Here is a 23,940-nt window from a genome sequence, read left to right as displayed (position 1 = left end):
AGAAGGTAGAAGGAATGCGTAGAGCTTTAGAGAACAACATGCCAGACCTTTGTTCTCTGCTTGGTGAGAACAGAAGACTTTTTTTTTTTTAACATCAGGAAGTAGTGAAAGATAGCTTGAAATGCAGAAAAGGGTCAGCTTTTGAAGAGCATTGAATTTGGGTTTTATTCTACTGGGTCTGCCTTGAATTCCATCAAAAAGGGCATAGATATTTAAGTACCAGAAGTTCCTTTATTGCAGTCAGTTTGGAAGGCACTTCTTGTACATCAACTTCCTCCATGAGCTGGGGAAAAGGTCTCTGTGGTGTTTGAACTATTCAAAAGAGCTGCTCCAAACAGATGCCAGAATGGGCTAAGTAGTGTGCATCTTCCCCAGCACTGAGACCAGAAAGCCCCAGAAGATATGGAAATCCACGAGTTCAGAGGATGGGCAAGTTGCAAGTGGCCTTTTAAAAGCCTTCTCTTCCGTGTTATCTCTCTTCCGCTAAATGCATCACTGACTCTATTAGCCCCAGTGCCGAGAATTTCAACTTGTTTTCACAAATGACAACAAAAAACTCCATCAGAAATGATAGTTTCTTTAGCTCATCAAATCTCTATTCACTGCAGAAACATCGTTGTTGTCCTTGTGGCTTGTGATCTATGATTGCTTTTGTAAAGACAATGAAAAGGCAAAATATATAGGTGGAAACTTAAATTGACTTTATATCGCTAAGATTTACTGTCTTCAAAAATAGCATGCTAGATTAATGCATTTCTGATTTCAAGGTGCTTTGTTTTAAAAAAAAACTGGTCTTTGCACATAATAATTCTATTAGACAATGGTCTGTGGAAGAAAACGTTGTATGTGATTTACTTCTGGGGGCTTTGAAGAATGAAAATACTGTTTTTTACTAATGATCTGAGATATATAAAACATGGTTATAACATGCAAAGACATCTTTCAGTTATGGACTTTTTCTCCTTCGATGTGTTTGTTGTAGGATCTAAGAGAGGAATGTGTGAAGTTGAAAACAAGAGTGTTTGATTTGGAACAGCAGAATCGAACACTAAGCATCCTATTCCAACAGCGAGTCAGACCCACTTCTGATCTGCTCCTCCAGGTATGTGTTTATCTGGAAAACAATCTTTGCTACTGAAATGCTATTGACAGGAAGTTACTTAAGTTCGGAAGTTAGCAACATCTTCATGAGCAAGGCATATTGCATCAGAATCCCCGTTCTTTCCTCTCTCAAGATATGTCATTAAATTTGAATGTGTCTTAAGTTCTTGACTTTCTAAAGCTACATGCAGATAGGGAAATGCTCTAACAAATAATAAACAGGCAAAAGAGACAATCAGAAGATGTCCTGTAGTAAACTAAATGGAACCATGGAAAGAAGTTAGGAAATAATTGATTGTTTTAGGAACCAGCATTAGTAATCTTGCATATGTGATAAGCAAGGAAGAATTTTATGTAATGCCAAAGCACATTTTTTTAAATTTCAAACTCTTTATAATCAAAAATACATGTGGGGGTTGTTTTACTTTCATATCTCTCTACGCGGAGTTCCTTCTTAGAACGCCTCCTGTTTCTATCTCAGTATTTTTACAGGTTGTCTTTTTCTAAGTGCTCTCACTGAACTATTTTTTTTTACTTGCCTTCATAACATGGAAAGCTGTGGAAAGTCAAGCCATTTGAATCGATTTGAAGCTGGTCCTGACAAAGCACTAGAGAATATGTGCCCCTGCAGGGAAAACACATGAATGGGGAGAGGGGTCTGCAGGGCTGGCCTTTGCTGTTTCCGATGTTTGTGATCCTATTAATGTGTATATTTGCTCAAACAAGCTCCCATGAGCTTTGCCCCAAGCCCATCTAAGGCTAAGCTGTCAAAGGCTGCATCGAGGTTTCACAGGGGCAGTGTGCGGCGTACAAAGGGCAGCCCACCACTGCATGGTCTAATTGGCTGAGAGGAAGGTCATCCTCCAGCCTCTGGTCATCTGGACGATACTGTCCAGCACTATAACCACTAGCCATGTAGGGCTATTTAAATTTTAATTTTAAAAACTTAAATTAAATTTAAATTAAGTTCCTATGTCCAACGAGCCATACTTCTAGCCATCAAAAGCCACATGTGGCCAGGGGACTACCTTAGTAAACCGCGCGCGTGGAGAATATTTCCCTCATTGTGGAAAGCTCTGCTGGACGGTATTTTTCCAAATGATCCAGATTGTGTTGCTAATTTACTCTCTGAATTTTGGCATAAAAATCTTAGGACTCCTCAGAGAAATAATGGGAAATTGTAATTCATTTCAGAGAAAGAAAGATGTTTGGTAAGCTGAACATCAAAATGTAATTTGCCCCCCAAATTAAAGTAAAACAGCTCTCTGAATTATAAAATAAATCTCATCTCCTAAATTAATTTCCTGTCTGCCTTATATGTTTGAACATAATTCATAATTTATGACTCAAAAATTGTGTGGGGCGGGAGGGAAGTCATCTATCTCTATTCTGTTTTCTGTTCCTGACCACCATAAATATTTGTCATAGGGGATCTTGCATTTATAAAAAGTTGTGTTTCTTTCATAATCTCATCATCAAGATTCAATATTAGAACTACTTTTTTTTTTTTTTTTTGGGATGGAGTCTCACTCTCTCTCCCAGGCTGGAGTGCGGTGGCGCAATCTTCGCTCACTGCAAACTCCGCTCCTGGGTTCACGCCATTCTCCTGCCTTAGCCTTCCGAGTAGCTGGGACTACAGGCACCTGCCACCACGCTCGGCTGATTTTTTTTTTTTTTTTTTTTTTTTTTTTTTTGTATTTTTAGTAGAGAAGGGGTTTCACCATGTTAGCCAGGATGGTCTCCATCACCTGACCTTGTGATTCACCCATCTCAGTCTCCCAAAGTGCTGGGATTACATGCATGAGTCACTGCGCCCGGCCCTCTAGAATTACTTTTAAAAACTGTTGCATGTTCCTGATTTTTTTCTGTTCTGCATGTTGTAACTTGAGGCTTTTCTGAAGTAGTGTTTAAGACTCTGCCGTCCCTGTTTATGAATTGTGATCATTTATTTGCACGGTAAACACACGTGCTATGGATATCTAAGCATTTTCATTGGCTGTCACAAATTTCTTAAATTCATACCCAAAGATCAGGGGATGATATATATGCTAACAATAAAAATGAGTGTTTATTCATTTGGTGTTTTCAGCCAACACACTTCATATTTCTCCCAAATAGTACTGCCTTCCAGGAGCCATTCTAATTTAAATATTATTTATAAAAGATGGACTGTTAATAATTCTGTGAAGAATAATGATATAAAGTGTGATACCTGCCCTCTTAACATCTTGGAGCTCATAATCCAAGACAGAGGACATGACTGGCTTTTCAGATGGTGTGTTAATTATTTCACTCATGGCTTTTCATTTTCTATTAGTACTTTAGGGTTCAATTGATAAACAAAATATATACAATGGAGCTAAAATACAATCATTCCAAACTTGCTTTACACCTATGGATACTCAGTCATTATGTGTTGAGTGGAATAATGAACAAATAATAATTCATTGTTCTGGAGAGTCATTTCACATAAACCTAAGAGAGGTCTATGCTCCCACCTCTTCTTTTGAAGCTTTCCTGTCTTACATGAATGTCAAGGCACTATGCAGTCATGTGTTTCAGCCCAGTATGTCTGAGGATGTGGTGGGTGGGGGCAGCAAATCCACCAGTGTGCCCCTGGTCCCAAATATTATAGACCCTATAGCTGCTGCCCATGGTCTGTGGATTCATTATAGCAGATTTCTAAGTAGTTTTTAAGCACTTCTTAGAAGGCTGCATTAGTTATTATTTGTTGAATACAGCCTAATGATTCTCTACATTCCAAAGTTGCTACCTGAAGAGAAATACAGAAAGAAGAGTTAGGAACACATTGTGATTTAGGTAGACAAATTATAAATAGTATAAAGGAAAATAACATATAAGAAACGGACAATTCTTTGTCCCTTAAAAATACAGAATAAGAGGTTACATGGATATCATTTAGCAAATTCTTATGTGGGAGAAACGGAAAGGAAGCGCTCTGAGGATTAGTTGACAGATTCTGGTAAACTTACAAAGGGAGCCAGGTCCCTGAGGGAAATAATAAAGGCCTAAGCTGAAATTAAAATCTTAAGAATGACAACAAACTTTTCTTTGATTTTGGTTTCTAGAATGATATCTCTGGGACTATGAGTGGCAATAAATCAGATTAAGGAGACCCCCCTCCATATTAAAATCAACATTGGAAGTAAATTTCAAGGAATCGAGATGGCAGGATAGCAAACAAAATCCAAAAGTAATGTTCTTACAGAGACTGGAATCTCTTAACTAAGCTCATTTGAAGCTGCTTGGCCAGATTCACTGGTGCTCACCATTCTCTCTTTTAAATCACACTGAACAATACCCTCAACTTAATGAATGTTGGCAACTGGTAAAGAGCTCTCTACCATGTGCACTTATTTCTCTTACCAGTGGAGCTGAATACTTGCCAAGAATGAGTTATTTTTGTTACTCAGTAGGTCTACTAAAGTAGTATTTGTGATCAAAGTAAATATAGGTGTCTATAAAAATAAATTGTGGGAGACCAGAAATTGTATTAAATGTGGAACAGTTCTGCTGCAAACTGCTCAAGTGGTTTTAAGTTCATGTACCATTGTTTAGGAAAACAAAAATTAGGAATCATAGGCAATGTATAAAGTGTGTGTTGCCAAATTTTTAAAAAAAGATAATGGAAGATTTCAACAAAAAGATCTCTAAGCAAAGAAGCAGCCTTGGCCATACCGAAAATGTCATATACCAAATGTATAGTAGTGCTTACCATGTGTCAGACTCTATTCTACAACCTTTACAGCACTCACCAATTTCATCTGTATCACAGTCCCATGGGGAGGACCTATCATTGCACCCGTTTTACAAATGGGGATACTTTGGCATAGACAGGCTAAGTCCTGTAGCAGGTATTTGACAGACCAAGGATTTAAACCTGAAAATCCAGTGAAATTAAGTCCCCTCTTTCACCTCCAACTGGTGCTCCCTCTGCGTGGAACATGAATGAGTAAGAGGACAAATTTTCTGATTCCCTACTGTAGGTGACATTTGAATTAACTAGTCCACCCGGGATTGAGTCAGATCAGAGGGCTTCGGCAGTACAATGCCAATAAGGAGCCTAACATCTTTACACATTTCTGAAATGTGGCATCTAAGATTTTCCCCTCCCTATGTGTTCTTTTACTTGTTTTGAATGCCTGTGTAATCATTCTGACAGTACATTATTCTCGTATTTGTAGCCTAAGACAATGTTGTCTTTTCTTTTTCATCTGATATTTCAAAAAGTCCTACTACTGATATCCTTAGGCCAAGTTAGGAAGAAAAGAATTTTATAGGGTAGATTATTCACGTCAACAGTGGAGGATCTGACAGCTTAGAACCAAGGTGCAAAAATTTGCTGTTACTTCTTAGAATGCGGTCTTTTTGTTTTTGCTAGTGTTTTATACTATTATTTCCGATACGATGAGAGGGCTTTTACATTCTACTTGTTCCTCTTTTCTTTTTCTCTCTCTTAATTTTCAGTGTAAATCTATTCATGAGTCTGATCTGGCAAGAGACTGCACACTTTGCTCTCCACCTGTCCACAAGCCAAGCATCCCACTGGGAAATCCAGCCAAGGGCCACCCCAGCAAGGGGCCAGCCAGGGCCTCGGCAGTCCTCACTGAACTTTCCCCATACTGGAGTTCATGTATTGTCAGTGGTCTATGCCACAGTTAAGGGTCTTGTGTGGAATTGTAGAATCCTAGCCTCCATGAGTGGGGGTCATCCAGTGCAACCCACGTAATTCAGTGCATTACATGATACTATCCCTGTTTAATAATACATATTCAGTAGCAATCTACATATGACTATCCCTGTTTATAATACATATTCAGTGCCTTTACATATACTATCCCTGTTTATAATACATATTCAGTGCATTACATATACTATCCCTGTTTATAATACATATTCAGTGCATTACATATACTATCCCTGTTTATAATACGTATTCAGTGCATACTTGTTGATGGCTTTGCACTTAATTGCATACATTTTTTTGTAAAACTCAGTGTGTTGGGGAGGAGATTCCAACCCTGATAAGATTCTAATCTTCATGGCGAGAAGACCATGCCGCCTTCTGTCCACTTATGTATATTTTTGTATCAAAGCCCTATGTGCCCGATTTATATTTTTCCAATTTTTTATTTGTGAGAATCAGAGATTTGTAGACATTTTCACTCTTTGCCACCTTAGGACTTGTCATTGTATAATGAACATAGCTATACAGCACTACCTGGAACTGAACAATCACATAAACAACCAACATGGAAGTATCTTCTCTAGGATATTTGGTCATTTGGAGAACTTAGAAAATGTTAGCCATATTATACACTTTTTTTTTTTTTTTTTTTTTTTTTGACAGAGTCTCGCTCTGTCACCCAGGCTTCAGTGAAGTGGTGTGATCTCTGTTCACTGCAAGCTCCGCCTCCCGGGTTCACACCATTCTCCTGCCTCAGCCTCCCGAGTAGCTGGGATTACAGGTGCCTGCCGCCACACCCGGCTAATTTTTCATATTTTTAGTAGAGACGGGGTTTCACCATGTTAGCCAGGATGGTCTCGACCTCCTGACCTTTTGATCTGCCAACCTTGGCCTCCCAAAGTGCTAGGATTACAGTCATGAGCCACTGTGCCTGGCTATTATACACTTTCAAATGTATGTATTTTGCTCTTTCAAAACATCTGCCTTTGGGGTGCTTTCACATATATGTAGTTGAAGTGGGACAAAAAGATGAAAAGAAAAAAGGCTAGTTAAGCAGGCAGCCAGCGGTGAGAGCAATAAGGGAGGGGTAAGTGAATGAGTAAAGAAAAGGGTAGAGAATGGAACTGTGGTTCTTGAGTTTTTGTGATGCAAGCTTTTCATTCTGATCAATTGTGGCCTGTCTTGAGACACAAACTAAGAAGGAGCTGGGAGAAGAGGCAAGAACATCCACACAAGTTTGAAGCATCTACCTGGCTTCCCACGCTGTTCATCTTAGGAGTTTCTGGAATGGATGAACTCTGCCCCTTGGCTGTTTGTGTGGACCAGCCATGGAGGCGCCTCCAGCCCTGCCCTACAAACCCGATATCTAATTTAGAAAGACCCACAGGGCGACAGGAGGAGCAGCCAGTGATGCTTCAGGGATGCTGAGTAACGCCAGGGCTCAGATGGCAGAGTATCCACTGGTGGTGAGCCTGTCATCCTGCATGGTTACAGGACATTGGTGGTTTCATTATGGGCACCGGCCAGACATGAAAACATATGGAGAACGTGCAGCAGAGATTCTGTCTCATGCACTAAGCACTGGAAAGGATATTAACCTGTCAGACCTGCAGGAAGTGGCCCCTTTGAGAGGTAAGGGATGCTTTGAAAAATCACACAGTTCCTGCAGGGCAGGGCTTTTGATGATGAGATGTAACACGTGAGGTTGGTTTGGGATCAAGTAAAGAGCTATACAAAAGATGAGAAAGAATCATCAGGGTTATGGCAAGATGTGATTTTTCCCTCTTCATAATATGCCCAAGACCCTCTATAGACTTGCTTCACACTTCAACAGCCTCATTTTTCTTTTTTTCCTGACACAAATTCTTTACTTCAGCCAAGCAGAAATACTTTCACTTCACAGAGCGTGACATAGGTTTTCCTTCAACTGTTCCACTTTGTATGTCATTTTTCTGTTCAAAATGCTACTCTACCCCTGCCCACCCCACCCCTGCCACTCCTCTTCATTCAGTTACCAAATTGGGAGCACCCAAAGTAATGTCAGTGCTGAGGAGTCCATGCGAAATGCATTTGCTCAAGAGCCTGTGGTCTACAATTAAGCCTGAAAGTGAAATGATGTGCTGAAAGGCATGTGGGAAGCTATAGCAGCCGGGCAGAGACAGGCATGGGGCAAGTGGAATCCTAGCTCTGCTTACAGAGGGCCCTGGGGAAGGCCCAGCAGAGGAAGCCATGCCTCCATGTGACTCTCGGTGGACAAGAGAAAGTATAAATGCCATCCGGAAAGAACACGCTGTGCAAGGGCATGAGAAATTCTTTTCCTCACAATCTGGTTTCTAAATTCATATGCTTTGGAGGTACTCCTGGAATAAGATCACAGCTCCCCGCCCCACTCAGTCTCCTACTCACACCTTGCTCACTAAGTCCTGGTGGTGTTGATATATTACTTTGTAAGTATGCTACAATTCTTTTTGCATACCTTTGCTCTTCATTCCCAAAGCAATTGAGGGGCGTATTTTTGTTGTTGTTGTTCACAAGACCGAGAGCTTACTAGTCCATGTGTCATGACTAAATGCTGTGTTCCCGTTAGCTTACATTCAGCATTATCATGGAAGGTGCGTGTGGTCTGTTATAAGGAAATCAAGGTATGATTCCTACTCTTTTCTTGCTTGATTTGGCCTTTATTTTCTTAGGGACAAAAACCTTGTTTTGACCTTTGAATCCTCCCAGTACACAACTTGAATAAACGTGAGCCTCAATAAATGCTGAGTGAACTAAGGATTATGTGAAACCAGGCAAATGGAAATGCTTGTAACAGAGGTACAGGGAGGTGGTTTCACAAATGAAATAGCTCCAAGGGAGGGAAGAGGAGAAGGGAGCGAGAGCAGTTCTTAGGGTGCTGGGTATTTAAGGTGATGAAGGCAGGCTTTGAAACATTATGTTTAGATGGGTCAAGACAATTAGGGAAAATTATCTCTCCTTTTAAATGAGTTTCAGGTGCTTTGTTGTTGTTTGTTATGTTTTCTCTCTTCCTGTGGCCGGTGAGACTGCAGACATGGGTTCTATCTTGGAATTGTTGGCTCCGGAAGCTATGGAGATTGTATTACATGAATGTGCCTTTGGTCAGAGGGACCGATGTTTCCATATTGTTTCATGGGTTTTTATCTCTCCATTCCACTCCCTCTTAAATTTTAAGTAACTTAATGGAAGGCACCTAACTTTCTAGTCTTCATATCCTCCTAAAATTAGATATATGTATTAATTGTATTAATATGTATTAATTGCTTTCAAGAGCGCATGGCTGACTTCTCATCATATGTGTCAATCTATATTACTATGTGGTTGGCTCTACATAAACCATCCTCTCACCAAAACAATGAAAACTCTCATGCTCTGAGATCAGATGCCTTAAGGGGCTAAACCAGGTGAAGGAAGCAGGAAAGGAAGTTGTGTGCACTGCGGCCAGCCCCAGCCAGTCTGGCCCCATGGAAATGCTAGTTAGGTGTCGCCATAGCTTTGAAAATTTTAAGAAGCTAGAAATGCAGACTTTAGCATGTAGTCTCTCAATTTTTAAATGTTGGCTAACACCTAGTTCAACTATTTCATGACACTGACAAAACCCAATAAGGCAACTGTGCACCAGGATTGGCCTGCAACCTGCTTTTCTTTCTCTGCCCTGAAAATGATGGCTTTTTAATTTAAAATGTGGTGCATGTACTCAGAATACCTGGGCACTATGCTGCACAATCATATTCATGGGACAGCCAGAATATATTGCTTTATTCATTATTTCAACAAAAATTCATTGAGCACTATGTCCTCAGTAGTGTACTGGCTCCTGAGGACACAGAGATAGTTTAGACACAGTTTCAGACTTAAAAAGATCATCATTTAATAAGGAGACAGATAATGTAAACAAACAGTTTAACAGTAGAGTAGTAAATGCAACAGAAACATTTACCATCCAAGGTTCTCAGAGGAAAAAGTGACAAACACTATTCTGGGTGTCAGGAAGCCTTCTAGGGTATGGTCACAGCTAACCTTGACTTTGAGGAATAAATAGGAGTTTATTAGGGTAACAGTTTCCAAAAAGCAATTTGTGAATTAAGTTCAGGACTAATACTGGGATTTGTATTTATATTGAACCCAGGTCCTGGATTTAATGATAGCTGTAAGATTATAAAATTGTCTTACCCTGATTCAGCCTTGTTTGGCCTTCTCAACCTCTTGCAACAATATCGGCTTAACTCACCCAGCTCTGCAGGAAAACAAGAACCTCCAGAAGTGGTTGAAATTTCTGTCACTGTGACCTTCAACAACACTTCTTTCTAGCTTTTTAACTGAAGAAGAATCTAGTTAACCTGAATTGAGAAGCCTAATGGAAAAGTGAAGAGCCCTCAGTGTCTAAAGTTTGTTTTAAGGATTTCAACATTGAATAGAGGTTCAAACCCTGAATATAAATCAACATTATATTGCAATAGACTAAGTGATTGAAGTGTAAATTCAGGAAATGCACCTTGTAGCATGAAACATTCAGGCGATGTATATTTTTATCATATTTCAAACACAGAAAACCTGATTATCCTGAATTTAGTAAATTTCATGCAGTAAATGTTTATCATGGTAACCTAAAAACTCCCCTAGTAAAAATTGTTATTAAGCACTACATTTTCGTTCTGAGTTTTGGATAAATAGAAGGATTTTGAAATGCAAGCGATAGGAAGTACTGAGAAGGGAATGGTGATGTTTACCTGGGGATTTCATTATGCAGATTACAGCATTCATTTCCTGGCACTGGAAATCGTGGACTGTCCATTGCTATCAGCAGATGTCACACTAGGGACATCTTATTCCCGGCACGAAAAGATTAAGTAACCTAAACTCTGACATGAAAGACCAGTGTTTCCAGAAATGAAAAGCAATTTTGGCTTTGTTCTGTCACCTGTCTTACCACGAGGGTGCACTGGTCTAAGAGCTGCCCTGAAACTCTCAAGAACAGCTTTCTGGAGTTGGCCAGTGATTTGCAATCTGCCGCAGCTCTTCGGGAGACTTGGGAACAAGTCTTTAACCTGTCAGCTGCAGGCAGGAAGAATATCTTTGAAGTCCTGAATCTTGGCTGCATGGGTCAAGGAAGGGAGGGGAAGGGAGGAGAGGGTAGATACCAAGGAAGCAAACAGATGCATCCAGGATCTCTTAGCAAAGCCAGAACAGGCTGAGCCTCCTTGGGAAGAGAACTGCAGGAAGGCCACTGAAGCCCCGTGCTGCCTGGGATGGCCAGACCCTAGAGGCAAGTGGGGTTAACGTTCAGTTGTGCCTGGCCTGCTGCAGCTGCTCAGAAATACACTGAGACTGGGCTCACAGTAGCCCCCAGTGTGATCAGGGGGATGAAGATAAAGATTCTCAGGGCAAGATACTCTCATATCCTAATGCCACTGGTTTATAACTTAGAACTGGCTACACTAGAAGAGTTGAGCCAGATTCAAAGGCCAACAGACATGCCCCACTTCCATCTACTACGGCATATGCAGGCACACACAAGCCCAGGTCAAGTTTTCAAAAATCCTAATAGAAATCTCCAGACAGGTGAGATGATAGTGCACCTTTGTGAAACTGGGAGACCCAGGAAATATTGCCAAGTCTCCTGTTCATAAAGCCATCGTCATGCAATTGCTTTCTAGCAAACTTTTCTGCCTTTAAAGCAGTTTGTATGTCTTACCTGGGTCAGTTTCTGTCAATCACTGTCAGCCTAATGTCTCAAAATCAAGAAGTGAAAAAAAAAATGCTTGACTTTTCTGAAAAATTTGAAAGGCCGTTCATCTGCAAGGAGGCTCACTGGAATGAGGGGCTTTGCCCTGTATGTCACAGACCCCGATAGGAAGCCGATGCCACTGTGACTCACTGGTGACCTGAGAACAGCCACACAAATATGTCGTCACTGCCTCCAACCATACTCTGTGGTTGATCAGTCTCACAAGTACCTCACAAGTGGGAAAGCAGAAGGATCAGCAGAGTCCCTGTAAAATAACATGATTAAAAGGAGCATGAGATTCTTTGCAAGAGTGTCTCATTAGGAGAGGTAGTCCCCGCAGTTCTATCAGCTTAACACGTGCTGTACTAAGGTAGCAAAGTGTTTCTGTGAAACTGGGTTGGCTGAAGGCCAGTGTGGTCAAATCTGGAGTTTCCCAAACAGATACCTTGTAGTTACATTAATAAAGCTTTGTGATTGTTCCATACATTTTTAGCAAGCAGAAGGCATCTCACTGCATCTTTACAATAGGCCCAGGGTATTAGTGCTATTTTACAAATAGGGAGATGAACCCCTAGAGGCTGCGGCTTCTTCTTTGCCAGGGTTCTTCTCCGGTCCAAAGCTTCCTGCTTTAAATTTACCCACTGCCCACTTAGGCCCTCATTTCCAAATGTCACTTCATGACTTTTCCTAGGCCTGCGTAAGGAAAGTATATTGCAGTGGCATTTAGCGAATTGGCCAATTAAAAGACATTTAATGGTCTGTTTGGACTTGGCAATGTGCTACACTTTGGAAAAATCAAATTCAATACATTTGGGTGGTGTCCACATAATCTGAGTTACAGACAACACTGTTGTGGGCATAATAGATATTTCCCTGAATAAGGACATGGATCTAATAACCTAGTAACATGATCAAATCGCTTGCCCTAGAAACATGTTTATGCCAATGAGTAATATAATCATATATTATTATATCTCAACTTTCAAGATCATATAATCTACCCCCCTCCCTGGTTATTGGACACTCAGATTGATACTTGCCTTTTGCAAGATCGCACAGTCTGTTCAGAGGAGAGTAGTGACTCGATTCCAGGAATCCTGATTCTCAGCATTGTACCCTTTCTACTATGCTTTGGGGGTAATAAATTTGAAATTTACCTGAATTAAGGAATAGAAAGAGCTTGGCATGAGAGATGTGCCTTCAGTCTAACGAGCAGCTTTGGGAAATGGTTCAGATGGAGTGGACTGACTAAATCATCAAGCTCCAAGGAGGCGTGTCGGGTGGACCAGAGAGGCAGGAGCGAAATTAAAGGCTACTAAGATCCAGGCAGTCTGAGATTCACATACCCTCTCCACCACACGTTGGCTGGGTGACCTTGGGCCATTCTTGAAATGTCTAGGACCTTAATGTTAGAAGCTAACAAATGCAGAAGTTCTTTGCTTTCTCACCTTGTGAGATTTGTGACCTGCATCTGTGTGGCAGGGGATTGGGGAGGTGCAACAAATGATCTATTTGCTCAGCACTGATTTCTGAGAAACTGTGGTCTGAGCAAATGAGATATTGGCCCGAAAATATACTGTATGAAATCAGTTTCTCTTTTCTATTATTGACTTGTTGTTGGATTTTCCTGGGAATCTGTGTTTCTTGGGATTCTCTAGGGATATTGAGCCCTAAGTAGAACCTTATGGGCTTTTAGCCCAGTGACTCGGAGTGAATGTTTCAGCAAGAATAGTGTCTGAGATAGGCAGGAGTTGGAAATGCCCTGGATTAAGCTATCTGTGTAATCTTGTGGTTAACTTTCAAAAAGAGGGGGAGCCATGGCTGGATCACAGAATCCTTTGAGTATCTGAGCGAGACAGTAGGTTTTCTCCCTATATACAGAGAGAAATTAGCTTGTAACTTCAAGATATTCAGGGCCCCTAGGAAGCCTGTCTATTAGTTAAGAAATTAATCCCTCAATTACCAAATTAATTCTGAATTAAAATTTAATCCACGATGATCACCTGCATCATAACTGCCCTTTTACCTTTTATTCATTCACATTGCATTGGATACTTTCTATTTCATATTGTTTCTTTGCTTCAGGCCTGTTTTTAAATCTTTACCAAGTATGACAGATCCTGAATACCCATCTTTCTAAATTCAAAGTACAAATCTCCTTTAAAAAAACAGTTGTTTTTAGCTTTTTCCGTTCACTTTTTAAGTTTTATTTTATTGTATCTTTTGGGGACAAGGTCTCACTATGTTGCCCGGGCTGGAGTGCAGTGACTATTCAAAGGTGTAATGATACCACACCACAGACTCAAACTCCCAGGCTCAAATGACCCTTCTGCCTCAGCCTCCTGAGTAGCTGGGACTGCAGACATGCACACCACGCACAGCAGGCTTTTCCTTTTGATGATTGCTTTTCCCTCCCAAATAGCTAACAAGTGAATGGAAAAGGATAAGAATCATGTCTTCGAAATCATATTGTATAACAGATATATTTATGTTGTGAAGAAATCAGAATTTCAAAATAGAACACATTATACACTTTTGGACATGAGATGCATACAGATGTGTTCCAATAAGCCTTGCTCATATTTCATTGTTACATTTGACATTGTTCAAGACAGGCATTGAAATCCTTGAATTAACGTAAAGATCTCATAATGATATGAGTGCAAAAAGCCGTTATCATTAATGTTGCAGCAGAATTTGCCATAAAAACGAGAAAAGCTGAAATGAGAGAGGTAATCTGCAAGCTGATGCCTCGGATGGAAAATTGTCTTCTCATTACAATGTTATGTCCATTTCTAAAAGGAAAAAAAATAACTCGCTGACTTAATTCTATATCAGGATAGGACATGTGAGATGTTCCTGGGTGCCCTTTGTGCATCTGGGTGGATTACCACAATTGATTGTTCACTGAGCTATCAGACTGTTCATTTCAGTAGCTAAATTTTGCTTCTGGTCTCTGACCAGACTGCTGAAACACTGAAGATCCACATAACATATTATTAAATTAACTTCTCCAAAGCAATTTCCTAATGAATCTGAGTCTTTACGCTGGTTAAGAGGAAGCATTAAACACATTCTACATATAGTTGTGACCTGTTTCTGAAGAATATTTACATCCTCCTTTATCCACCCCAAAAGGATTCTCTAATTTCTCTTTCCAATCAATCCTTCTCAGTCCTCAGCCCCAGGCAACCACGGCTCTGCTTTCTGTCACCGTGGATTAGCTTTGTCTTTTCAAGAATTTAAACAAAATAATGTAAGATATACCCTTTTGTTTCTGGCTCATTTTGCTTCACATGTGTTTGATATTCAGCCATGTAGCTGCTTGTATCAGGAGTTCTTCCACAATGACTTTTGATTTTTTGATTTGTGATGAGATGTGTCCTTGAAGGTGTTCACAGAAAATGTTCAGTAGGTTACATGACCAGCTTTTTGGCAGTAGATTCATTTGTGGCTCAGTTAATACTTAAAAATGTTATCCTGGGACTTGGTGTACTAATGCAGCGTTGCCAAAAGGGATGATATGTGTATATCTGTCTAGTTGGATTCTAAGGAAAACAATATATAAAGAAAAGGCAGAACAAGGGCTTTGGAGTGAAATACACCTGGGATCAAATTCAGTCTTTGCTACTCATTAATATCATGACCTTGCCAAGTCATTTCATTTCTGTAAATTTCAGTCCTCTTTGAAAGGAGAAAAACAATACTAACTTCTTGGTTGTTGTGTGCATATATTTTAGAGTTAAGTGAGTTAGCATATGTAAGGTACTTAGTACGATGTATTGCACTACCAATAATAACTATTTAATTATATTCTTCCTTTATCATTATTTTACCCCACATTTCCCACATCTCTTTAATCTCTCCCAATACTGAATGCACTTTTGGGGTTTAATTGCTTTTCGTTGCCCTATAGTCTGAAGTATTTTGATAATTTCCTTTAGCCACTTTGTATATACTTATAGATTTTTATAATATAAATATGGCCCATTTCCTACTTTTTGAAAGTATACAATTGAAAACATACACTATTTGCATGGCATGAAAATTTGCCTGTTTCACTCACATTCATACAATACTTGAATATTTAATTTATAATTGAATTTGCTTAATTCATGAAATGCACAAATCATTCTCTGGAATAATAAAATGTGTAGCGTATACAAGCATATACAATTTATGAAAGAGCCTTAGTTAAGCCACTGTTATTTCTGCTTACATGTTAGAGACTCTAATAGCCATTCCTGAAGCTGATCCAATTCTGCCACTTTCTGAGTGCTAAAGTGTGTGACTTTAGACAAGTCATTTAAATTCTTTAGGTCTCAGAAGGTAAAATGAAGGATTTGTCAAGAACCAGGGATCCTTTTTTCCACTATAGCTTGATTTGTGCTGAGGAAATAGGATAATGGATGGAGGGGTGGAGGAAGAAGTCATTGAATGTTAAGAGTCACCATGAAGGGCCGGGCATAGTGGCTCACGCCTGTAATGCCAGCACTTTGGGAGGCCGAGGCAGGTAGATCAACTGAGGTCAGGAGTTTGAGACCAACCTGGCCAGCATGGCAAGACCCCATCTCTACTAAAAATACAAAAATTAGCCGGGCATGGTGGGTTATGTCTGTAATCCCAGCTACTCAGGAGGCTGAGGCACAAGAATCATTTGAACCCAGGAGGCAGAGGCTGCAGTGAGCCAAAATCATGCCAGGGTGACAGAGTGAGACTGCACCTCAAAAAAAAAAAAAAAAAAAAAGAGTCACCTTGAAATAATATGAAGAAACGAAGTTATACTGTTCACCTAGATTTATATCCCAATTCTAAAATTGTATCTCTAAATTAATTATATCAAATTAATTACTCTTATTACTGATATATAAGAAGGTTTTCATCAGCAGGAAAGAAACTGTAAAGAATTTCTGAAAATTTGAAAGCTAATAAGTTCACGAAGGTATGCTGATATTAGAAAAACACACAAAAGCCAATACATTTCTTATGTGTCAGTAACAACCAATTGGAAAACGTAATTGAGAAAAGATTTCATTCATAATATAAATAAAAAATATGAACTACCTAGCAATAAACCTAATAAGAAATATGTAAGATCTAAATGAATGAAACAAGAAAACGTAATAAGAAAGGAAGAAATGAATAAGTGGAAATATATATCTACGAGATGAGAAAAGTCAATGTTATAAAAATGTTAATTCCCCAGAACCAATCTAAAATTAAATGCATTTTCAATAAAAATCAAACACAATTTTTTATGGGACTTGTCAAGCTGATTATAAAATACACCTGGGAAGTTAGAAATGTTCTCAAGTAGCCAAGTAAGCGTTGAAAATAAAGAACTACCCAGAAGTATGGGGTGGAAAAATTACCCTGTGGCACTTCAAAATATTCTATAAAGTTGTAGCTATTAGAACAGTATGGGTTTGGACCAAGAAGAAATAAATAGATTGAGGGAGGAAAAGTCTCAAAGGCCCATTTTTATATGAGAATTTATTTTATAATAATAGTAGTGGTAAGGAATGATGAAATATGCATAAATGGTTTTGGTGCATTTGATAATTCATTTGAAAATGATAATAATAATAATTGGAGCCCTATCTCACACAAGGAAATATAAATTTTACATGGGTTAATACCCTAAATGTACAACAAATTGTGTAAATACGGAGGAAAACACAGAAGACTTTTTTTAAATTTTAGTGTATTGGATATTTTCTCAAGCAAGGCATGAAACCAATAAGTCATCCAGGAAAGGACTGTTTGACTAAATCAAAATTTTAAAATTTCGGTTGATCAAATATTCCATATACCTAGGCAAGATAGGCAATAGACTAGGCGAAAAGGTTTTTGACATACAAATAAAAGACTAAAATGAGAAGCAAATAATTCCTATGAATTAGAATTTGCTATGAGTTAAAATGAAGTAACCCAAGAGTAGACATAGACAGTTAACAGGAGAGGAAACACAAATAGCTGATGAGCTTAGGAAAGATACTCACCTCACTACCATCCAGTTAGCATAGTAAAACACAAGATAACCTTTTTTCACCACACAGACTGGCATAAACAAAAGTGTGATGATAATATATAAAACTTTGTAATACATTTTGAATTACCCTATACTCAAAGGTGGAGAAGAACAATCTCATACACAAATGTTGAAAATGCAAACTGCATGCATTTCTGGCAAGGTTGTAAATAAGTACTGCAATTCCTGGGTGGCAGTTTAGGAGTAAAAGCATCTATCCTTTGACTTAGCAATTCCACATATCCATATTTACAGAAACCGCCATTCATGTGCAGAGGGTGATATGTCAGACATTGTGCACTGTTTTCAAGTAACAAATTAATAGAAACAACCTAAATGTCCATCAAAAAAAACTATGCTATATCCATGCTATCCAGTGTTATCAAGTTAGAAGTGTAAAAGTATCAAGTTAAGCTGTATTTAATGACCTAGAAACATGTATTTAAAATATATTAAGTGAAAAAGTAAAGTTGCAAAGCAATACAGGTAACGTGATATAATTTATAGTAAATACGCACTCACACAGAAAAGCAAAACAATGAATAATGTATAAATATATCTCTATAGACTTTTAACCAACAAAGATCAAAAGAGACAAAGAAGGCAATTACATAATGGTAAAGGTATCAATTCAACAAGAAAAGCTAACTGTCCTACAATACAGGAGCACCCAGATTCATAAAGCAAGTCCTTAGAGACCTACGAAGAGACTTAGACTCCCACACAATAATAATGGGACACTTTAACACCGCACTGTCAACATCAGACAAATCAACGAGACAGAAAGTTAACAAGGATATCCAGGAATTGAACTCAGTTCTACACCAAGAAGACCTAATAGACATCTACAGAACTCTCCACTCCAAATTAACAGAATATACATTCTTCTCAGCACCATATCGCACTTATTCCAAAATTGACCACACAGTTGGGAGTAAAGTACTCCACAGCAAATGTAAAAGAACAGAAATTATAACAAACTGTCTCTCAGACCACAGTGCAATCAAACTGGATCTCAGGACTAAGAAACTCAATGAAAATCGCTCAACTACATGGAAACTGAACAACCTGCTCCTGAATGACTACTGGGTACATAACGAAATGAAGGCAGAAATAAAGATGTTCTTTGAAACCGATGAGAACAAAGACACAACATACCAGAATCTCTGGGACACATTTAAAGCAGTGTGTAGAGGGAAATTTATAGCACTAAATGCCCACAAGATAAAGCAAGAAAGATCTAAAATGGACACCCTAACATCACAATTAAAAGAACTAGAGAAGCAAGAGCAAACACATTCAAAAGCTAGCAGAAGGCAAGTAATAACTAAGATCAGAGCAGAACGGAAGGAGATAGAGACACAAAAACCCTTCAAAAACTCCATGAATCCAGGAGCTGGTTTTTTGAAAAGACCAACAAAATTGATAGACTGCTAGCAAGACTAATAAAGGAGAAAAGAAAGAAGAATCAAATAGACGCAATAAAAAATGATAAAGGGGATATCACCACCGATCACACAGAAATACAAACTACCCTCAGAGAATACTATAAACACCCTACACAAATAAACTAGAAAATCTAGAAGAAATGGATAAATTCCTGGACACATACACCCTCCCAAGACTAAACCAGGAAGAAGTTGAATCCCTGAATAGACCAATAGCAGGCTCTGAAATTGAGGCAATAATTAACAGCCTACCAGCCAAAAAAAGTCCAGGACCAGACGGATTCACAGCTGAATTCTACCAGACGTAGAAGGAGGAGCTGGTACCATTCCTTCTGAAAATATTTCAATCAATAGAAGAAGAGGTAATCCTCCCTAACTCATTTTATGAGGCCAACATCATCCTGATAGCAAAGCCTGACAGAGACACAACAAAAAAAGAGAATTTTAGACCAATAACCCTGACGAACATCAATGCAAAAATCCTCAATAAAATACTGGCAAACAAAATCCAGCAGCACATCAAAAAGCTTATCTACCATGATCAAGCTTCATCCCTGGGATGCGAGGCTGGTTCAACATACGCAAATCAATAAACGCAATTCAGCATATAAACAGAACCAAAGACAAAAACCACATGATTATCTCAATAGATGCAGAAAAGGCCTTTGACAAAGTTCAGCAGCCCCTCTTGCTAAAAACTCTCAATAAACTAGGTATTGATGGGACGTATCTCAAAATAATAAGAGCTATTTATGACAAACCCACAGTCAATATCTTATTGAATGGGCAAAAACTGGAAGCATTCCCTTTGAAAACTGGCACAAGACAGGGATGCCCTCTCTTACCACTCCTATTCAACATAGTGTTGGAAGTTCTGGCCAGGGCAGTCAGGCAGGAGAAAGAAATAAAGGGCATTCAATTAGGAAAAGAGGAAGTCAAATTGTCCCTGTTTACAGATGACATAATTGTATATTTAGAAAACCCCATCATCTCAGCCCCAAATCTCCTTAAGCTGATAAGCAACTTCAGCATACAAAAGTCTCAGCATACAAAATCAATGTGCAAAAATCACAAGCATTCTTATACACCAATAACAGACAAACAGAGAGCCAAATCACGAGTGAACTCCCATTCACAATTGCTTCAAAGAGAATAAAATACCTAGGAATCCAACTTACAAAGGATGTTAAGGGCCTCTTCAAGGAGAACTACAAACCACAGCTCAATGAAATAAAAGAGGACACAAACAAATGGAAGAACATTCCATGCTCATGGATAGGAAGAATCAATATCATGAAAATGGCCATACTGCCCAAGGTAATTTATAGATTCAATGCCATCCCCATCAAGCTACCAATGACTTTCTTAACAGAATTGGAAAAAACTGCTTTAAAGTTCATATGGAACCAAAAAAGACCCCGCATTCGCATTGCCAAGACAATCCTAAGCCAAAAGAACAAAGCTGGAGGCATCACGTGACCTGACTTCAAACTATACTACAAGGCTACAGTAACCAAAACAGCATGGTACTGGTACCAAAACAGAGATATAGACCAATGGAACAGAACAGAGCCCTCAGAAATAGTACCACACATCTACAGCCATCTGATCTTTGACAAACCTGACAAAAACAAGGAATGGGGAAAGGATTCCCTATTTAATAAATGGTGCTGGGAAAATTGGCTAGCCATCAGTAGAAAGCTGAAACTGGATCCTTTACTTACTCCTTATATGAAAATTAATTCAAGATGGATTAGAGACTTAAATGTTAGACCTAAAACCATAAAAACCCTAGAAGAAAACCTAGTTAATAGCTTTCAGGACATAGGCATAGTCAAGGACTTCATGTCTAAAACACCAAAAGCAACAGCAACAAAAACCAAAACTGACAAATGGGATCTAATTAAACTAAAGAGCTTCTGCACAGCAAAGGAAACTACCATCAGCGTGAACAGGCAACCTACAGAATGGGAGAACATTTTTGCAATCTACTCATCAGACAAAGGGCTAATATCCAGAACCTACAAAGAACTCAATCAAATTTACAAGAAAAAAAAAAACCCCATCAAAAAGTGGGCAAAGGATATGAACAGACACTTCTCAAAAGAAGACATTTATACAGCCAACAGACACATTAAAAATGCTCATCATCACTTGCCATCAGAGAAATGCAAATCAAAAGCACAATGAGATACCATCTCACACCAGTTAGAATGGCGATCATTAAAAAGTCAGCAAACAGCAGGTGCTGGAGAGAACGTGGAGAAATGGGAGCACTTTTACACCATTGGTGGGACTGTAAACTAGTTCAACCATTGTGGAAGACTGTGGCAATTCCTCAAGGATCTAGAAGTAGAAATACCATTTGACCCAGCCATCCCATTGCTGGGTATATACCCAAAGGATTATAAATCATGTGTGTATTTAAAGATCTGTTGGCTGTAAATAATGTGGGTTTATTTCTGAGTTCTCTATTCTGTTCCATTGAACAGAATATTTTAATACCAATACCATGCCATTTTAATTACTATGGCCTTGTAGTATAATTCGAAGTCAAGTAATGTGATGCTTCCAGCTTTGTTCTTTTTGTTTAGGATTGCTTTGACTATTTGGGTCTTTTTTGGTTCTATATGAATGTTAGAAATGTTTCTCTAATTCTGTGAGAAAGTGATAAATACACACACACATGTATGTTTACTGTGGCACTATTCACAATAGCAAAGACTTGGAACCAACCCAAATGTCCATCAGTGATAGACTGGATTAAGAAAATGTGGCAGATATACACCATGGAATACTATGCAGCCGTAAAAAAGGATGAGTTTGTGTCCTTTGTAGGGACATGGATGCAGCTGGAAACCATCATTCTCAGCAAACTATCACAAGGAGAGAAAACCAAACACCACATGTTCTCATTCATAGGTGGGAACTGAACAATGAGAACACTTGGACATAGGAAGGGGAATATCACACACCGGGTCCTGTCGTGGAGTAGGGGGAGGGTGGAGGGATAGCATTAGGAGATATACCTAATGTAAATGACGAGTTAATGGGTGACACACACCAACATGATACATGTATACATATGTAACAAACTTGCACATTGTGCACAGGTACCCTACAACTTAAAGTATAATAAATAAAAGAAAAGAAGAATAGTAATACCAGAAAGAAACCACAGGAAAAAAATAGAGGGAAAATAATTGTGAAATAAGATAATTTCCAAGCAAGAAAGCATTCGGGTTGAAAAAGCCCGTGAGTCCCTGAGGACACATCCACAGCAGGTGTATTATGAAGCTTTAGAACACACTGGGGAAGGAGAAGCTCCCCACAGGTGGGGGCAGCTACGGGACAGCCAGGGACAATTACAGGTCATGAAATAGGAACTACAAACTGAACGATGTCTGATTTCTCAACAGCATCACTGTTGTGCTGATGCTAACAGTAGAATGAAATGCTCAACCTACTACAACCAACCAAATGTTAATTAAGCATGGGGATAGACTAAAGATATTTTCCAGCTTACAAGCACTCATAACCAACAAAAGAACCACCTGTGTCCCTTTTCTTAGGAAGCTACCAAAGAGTGTGCTTTAGGACATGGAGTGGGGAGACATATTTGGCCTAATACAGGATTTGATACAAGAAAGCAGCAAAGTAAGACTCAGAATGATGATGAGGGCAGTCCCATGAACAAAATAAACAGCAGTACAGCAGGCCTTAAGAGCAATAGCCCAGGCAAGGCTCTAGGGGGTGGAAAATAAGCTTTATAGTATGGCATAAGAATGATACAATGGACTTTGGGGACTTGGGGGGAAGAGTAGTAGAGGGGTGAGGGATAAAAGACAATATATATGGTGCAGTGTATACTGCTTGGGTGATGGGTGCACCAGGATCTCACAAGTCACCACTAAAGAACTTACTCATGTAACCAAATACCACCTGTACGCCAATAATTTATGGAAAATAAAATAATAAAGAAACTTTGTATCTGAGAATATGGGATACTGATGAGCAGTTGGAGAGTTGAGGGAAACATACAGGTTTTCAGGGAAAAAAAAATCATATTTTCTGCAAAAAAATAAAAAAAACCACCCAGTAACAATAACAAACAAAAAAATATTCCTAGGAAAACAAGAGATTGTTCATGAAAGAGATCATGGAGTGTACCATTTAGTCAGCCATGCAATCAGTGGTCATGATAATGCTGTAGTTGCTGTGAGTTTAAACATCAATGAATTACAAATTACTGTGTTAAAGTTAGGAAGGGGAGACAAGAAGTAAAGGCATGTGGTGGGAGAGCTTAGTCTGTATTTACCATGTTGGGAAGTCAGTGGAAGATGTCTGCAGTTGATAAATCAAGAAATAACAGTGAAACATGTTACGTGAGCATTTTTGAGCAGCAGCATGTTGTGATAATGGTCAAGAGTACAACTACCTAGATTTAAATCCTGGTTTTGCTACTCAGTTGCTGTATGACCTTGAGGAAATTTCTCAATGTTTCTATACCTCAGTTGTCCCATCAGTAAAACAGGATAACAAGAATGAAATATTACAAATATATTTTTAGAAAAGTACCTAATATGCAGTAATCACTTTACAAGCCTTAGCTATGATTATTATTTCAAAAGTTGGAGCCAAGTATCAGGGAGAAGCCTGGGGTTAGGAAGTAGGCCCCCAAGGTAGAGAAGGATGGGGTGAGACACTTCTATGTTTTGTTTCAAGCTGCTTAGTCATATCTAACTTTTAAACTTTTATATATTTTACTTGGATAAAATAAAATTAATTGACATAAAATTAACTGGCAGTAAAATATTAGGAGGAAAACTGAGAATAGTGCTCTGATGGGTAAAATTTGAATGAAAATTGGAAAAAGAAAAGTTAGTTCATTAAAGGCAGGAAAGTG

The 23,940-nt window shown here is 38.9% G+C and overlaps 1 protein-coding gene across 2 annotated transcripts in view; it reads left to right on the top strand.

Moving 5' to 3' along the window:
- Window positions 1-23,940, top strand: part of NCKAP5 (NCK associated protein 5) — a 914,274-nt gene that overhangs the window by 691,176 nt on the left and 199,158 nt on the right. For both annotated transcript variants that reach the window (XM_021924271.2, XM_021924272.2), the window contains exon 10: window positions 983-1,102. In XM_021924271.2, coding sequence (XP_021779963.2) covers window positions 983-1,102 — 120 coding nt within the window. The remainder of the gene's footprint in view (window positions 1-982; window positions 1,103-23,940) is intronic.

This window comes from Papio anubis, chromosome 10, assembly GCF_008728515.1.
Source record: "Papio anubis isolate 15944 chromosome 10, Panubis1.0, whole genome shotgun sequence".
Lineage (NCBI taxonomy): Eukaryota > Metazoa > Chordata > Mammalia > Primates > Cercopithecidae > Papio > Papio anubis.
This window is presented reverse-complemented; position numbering and strand designations above follow the sequence as displayed.